Raw genomic sequence first — 4,580 nt, forward strand, 5'->3', positions numbered from 1 at the left:
CCAAGGTATGAATGAAATCACAAAGTGTGAAATGTGAACATGAGTGTTTCTATGTGCTGTTTCAAGGTTCTAACATGTTGTAGTTGTTATTGCCATAATCTATAGATTTCAATGGCTGTCATGTATAGTTAACCCCAATACAATGCCTTTGGTTGTGGCCTGTCTTTGTAGCTGGCATGTTCTCGGGTGATATTACCTAGCTATGCAAACAGACTGATCGCGGCCCTGCTTGCTGAATGTCTGTGATGCTTGAGAAGTACGCTTTGGTGAAGGAACTAGAATCAACAGGACTCTTTTCTTTTTTTCTAAAGGATTTTCAGCTACTGTGAAAATATAGAACATTATTTAATAGGTTTTGAAGCTTCCACTTTTTTGAGGTCTTTTGTAAATTAGTATATGGCTCTTTATAGATAACATAATAAAACTTAATTCTCATGATGATGTTTTGTCTCTTGTCTTTTTAATGAGCTTGTAAATACAGTCAGGTTGTTCATACTGGTCAACTGGGTAGTTAGCTTTCTCTGCAAAGTGTTCCCTTCTGCACACTTTATTGCACTGTTTATATTTGTTTGGATGCTACATTTGCAACATTTACAACTCAGCATATTCTACAGCAGAAGGGAAATGATGACTGGCTAGTGGAGTAGTGGTAATACAATCAACCCTCCATATTTACAGCAAAATATGACACTGTTTTTTTTTGGTTGGAGAGAAGCACATATAAAATATAAGTCCCACCAGTCCCACCAGGTGCTAAACTAGAGAATTATTCACAAGTTTTCCGGAGGCTGGCAGGGAGACTTTATGCTGATTTAATCACAAACAATATCATATTTTCTTGGAAAAGCCCACAAATGAAGATATTTGAACTCAAAAGCACTGGATAGAAATATCTGAAGGTGGCATTAGAAATAAATACATTGTTTTATTTCTACACAAATCTTTCCAAATATGTCTTTTCACTGAACTTAAACGTACAATATGTAAGTTTGTGTTGCTAGGTGGTCTCTCACATCACAACAACAACAGATGTAGTTTGATGATGTGACGTAGCATGGGATCATGGGACTTGCTGTCTTCATTGTTAAACAACCACCACTACTGATGAAATTCTGTCTGGTGTGACTCCTCTTCACAGATGAGGCAATGTATTAAAGTTTTATTCACGTTATGTTTAGTTGTGTGTGCTGACGTCCTTCCTCACTCTGACGTAAACTGGATACCTGGAAATTCCAGCGACTAGAGGCAAACAAGAAACAGCGTTACCTTGAATACAATGACACATATTTCTGGGTTTTTTGTTTAACAAAAAAGTCTAATTTTTATTTATTTATTACAGCCCCTTTACATCCCAGTCCCACTCTATGTTGCAAAAAAGTGTGTTTGTAACTGAGAAGCCCTGAGAGCCTCTCATCAAATTTCATTGGTTTGTATTAAAATAGAAGCTCCTCCATCTCCCTGACTGCCAGAAATAGCTCCAGAAAGGAGAGAGGGGCACCCTGGTAGCTCACCTGGTGGAGCCAGCGCCCCATGTACCAAGGCTGGGCCCCTGCTGGGGTGCAATGAGTTTGAGTCCGACCTGTCCGAATTAATGGAAATTAACTATGAAGCTAATATCTTATAGTTTTATTTACTTTTGCTCCCCTTATTATTAACACTGCCTCCTCCTGGCCTCATGGCGGCAGGCTACACGCAATAGTAAAGGAAGTTCTTTGGTTAACTTCCGGTCCCTCGGTGCACGTTTTCCTTCCGCGGTTTTGTGAAACGAATATCAGACGAGGGACTTTGTCGGCGTTGAGAAGATAAAGACAAAATGAGCAAGGCGCATCCACCCGAGCTGAAGAAGTAAGTTGCGGATACTTTTTAAATAACTGTGTTCTCTGTCGTCTGAACATGGTTTGTACTGTAAATGATGGAATTCGTACAGCAACCCTGCTACTTAGTTGTATTGATTGGAAACGGAGCTATCATTAGCTAGCATGTAGTACTGGGTTATGTATGGTCTGAGTATCCGTAGCGTAAGCTAATGCTATTTTTCTTCTTTCAGGTTCATGGACAAGAAGCTTTCATGTGAGTACAGTGAAAAGCTGATCTTCAAACACACTCCGATTAAAGCACACATGAACCCGTTTCATATGTCTGATTTCGGTGTTGTTGGTAATGTGAAAACACTAGTTACATTTCCCTTTAATGTTCCACTGAAGCAACATAAGTGTGAATCTGAAAGCTGCACTAGGTGACATTTATTAAAATAATTTATCATATTCACTGAAACTTTCACTATATCCTGACAGCAGTACATGAGACAGATAATCTGTGAAACAATCAGGTTCCTCTGGCTCCTCCTAGAGCTCCTAATGGGATTTACGAGAATCCACCGGGCCTGAATGAAAACAACCAATCAGAGCTGAGAGAGATAGAAAGACACTTTGTGTTGGAGGCTTGAAGAGAGTAGATTTCTGATTGAGCTATCAGTAGTGTGATGCTCTCAGCATAAAGATGGAAAGATAGAAAAGTGTTACCTACAACCTGAAGAGAGGAAATGACCAAACTGACTGAAGCTGCTAGGACAGTCCCAAATGCATCTTACTATGGACTTTTGAAGTGAAAAGGAACAGTGATTAAACCTGACTAATTTTGTTTGTGTTATTTGTCTGGTTGTCCTTTAGTGAAGTTGAATGGAGGCAGACACGTGCAGGGCATCCTGCGAGGGTTTGACCCCTTTATGAACCTGGTGGTGGACGACTCTCTGGAGATGGGCCCGGGAGGACAACAGAACAACATTGGCATGGTGGTGAGTACCTTGGCTGGCCTTGCTCTGTTTTCCTATTGTCAGCAAATCCATGAAAAGAACAGGGCTGTGTCTGAAACGACTCCCTGTTTACTTCATTGTGCTGTTTTTCTTGTTTGATGTTCTGATTGCTTAGGTAGACAGTTCTGCTCTTTGTTTTGCCCTCAAGAATTCCCACAACGGAATGAGAGAGAGGTCCAAAGCGTGTACGCTCCTATCTATGTGGAGGTTCAGTCAGTTGGGTGACACTATGCCAAACAACAGTGTCAGACATCATTTTGATGCTCACTGTAGAGTAGTGAATGAGTTTTTATTGAAGAGGTAAATGCAATTTTTCTCTGGGGCTATTTTCAGCTGCAGATTAATCCATATTTGGTGTTCTAGTGAGTTTTTCTGGCATCAGGACGTGTATGTGTGGTTTATTCAAAATAATTAGTTGACAGTAGAAGAAAAAAAAGTATCTCTTTTAGACTTCCCATTAAATCCTAGCATTCATTGCAGAAAAAATGCAAATTAATTAATCAACTAATAGTTGCAGCTCTACCCAGAACACAATTACTGTAGTTATGCAGGTTACGTGAATGCACTTACACCGGAGTGAAATGCGAGCCATTCTGTGACCTGTGTGGACAATCGGTCCCTCCAGGATTTCATGGACTTTTTGGGGGATTGCTGCTGCCTAAAATGCCTGATTTTACAGCTGATCTGTTGCATTTTTTGCAATAAAATTAGAGTGAAAATTTCAAAATATATTTTTTTCTATAATTCATTAAAAGTGAAGGCAACTTGTTTCAGTGAGCATGTTCTTAGTTCCACCTGTGGTTGTGACTGGTCCAAGTATTTGCAAAGTGAAAAAGGCCTATTCTCTTAAGGCCACCCCACTGTTTAATATGCCTGCTCTGCATGCCCATACCAGACACATCTGGGGATAATGCACTATTCTGGAAAGATGCTATTGGAAAGCTCTATTCTGACTAATTTGAAATCTCGTCACCATTTCTCATTTCTCACAGGTCATCAGGGGAAACAGCATCATCATGTTGGAGGCCTTGGAGCGAGTATGAGAGGAGAAGGCTGCAGGCGGAGAAGAGAATGATCCACACCTTTTTACATTCTGTTATCCCTGTTTAGTTCAGTTTCAAAGCAGAAAAGCAGTTGTGCTTCTTTGAATTGTAACACGTAGTCTTCTGTTGCCATCAGAGTTTCCAGGGATGTTTTGTTTGGATATGTTTTGAATACTGATGTTGTTAATAAATTTTTTTCTCTTTGTATTTTGTGCATTCAGTTTATGTTCAGTCAATATGTTCAATTTAAAAACATAAATTCCCATGAGTATGTTCCAGAACCGGAGTCCTGCAGCTGATTGAGAATCAGCTTATATGTTAAGTTCTCTGATGCAATTTAAATCCCTCGTCCTTTAAAAAATAATTTTGCTGTTTATTAGTTCATCAATTTTAACAAAACATTAAATATTGTAGATGTTTTTTATATAGTAAGCAGTAGCTGATGACCTCTGTTAAACAGCCTCATCCTGCATTACAAAAATCAAACACATTTAACAATTCAAACAGCCAAAGAGCTAATAGAACAATGAGAAGGAAACACTAAATCTGTCAAAAACAACTATTAAGTCTGTATGATTGTTGAAAAGTCATAAAAAAATACACAATACAGACAGAATTGTATAAAAAGTAACTAAAAATATCAGGAAAACTGATCAATATTCACAGGAAATAATCTTCTCAAAATTCATCCAAATCACTTATTTTACACAAACTTCCTGCCGTTA

General features: G+C 38.8%; 1 protein-coding gene across 1 annotated transcript; it reads left to right on the top strand.

Moving 5' to 3' along the window:
- The first annotated feature begins 1,697 nt into the window (after positions 1-1,697).
- Positions 1,698-4,062, top strand: snrpg (small nuclear ribonucleoprotein polypeptide G). Its single transcript, XM_035656584.1, has 4 exons — positions 1,698-1,845; positions 2,048-2,070; positions 2,670-2,794; positions 3,805-4,062. The coding sequence occupies exons 1-4, from the start codon at positions 1,814-1,816 to the stop codon at positions 3,853-3,855; spliced, it is 231 nt and encodes a 76-aa protein (XP_035512477.1). The 5' UTR covers positions 1,698-1,813; the 3' UTR covers positions 3,856-4,062.
- Positions 4,063-4,580: the final 518 nt, after the last annotated feature.

Source organism: Morone saxatilis, unplaced genomic scaffold (genome assembly GCF_004916995.1).
Source record: "Morone saxatilis isolate NCDOM2014 unplaced genomic scaffold, NCSU_SB_2.0 Contig15, whole genome shotgun sequence".
Lineage (NCBI taxonomy): Eukaryota > Metazoa > Chordata > Actinopteri > Moronidae > Morone > Morone saxatilis.

Excerpts from the sequence above, each read along its gene's own strand:
- snrpg (XM_035656584.1), top strand. The coding sequence starts at position 1,814 with ATGAGCAAGGCGCATCCACCCGAGCTGAAGAA. Across the intron at positions 2,071-2,669 it reads CATGGACAAGAAGCTTTCAT|TGAAGTTGAATGGAGGCAGA; the intron begins GTGAGTACAGTG and ends GTTGTCCTTTAG. Across the intron at positions 2,795-3,804 it reads AGAACAACATTGGCATGGTG|GTCATCAGGGGAAACAGCAT; the intron begins GTGAGTACCTTG and ends CATTTCTCACAG.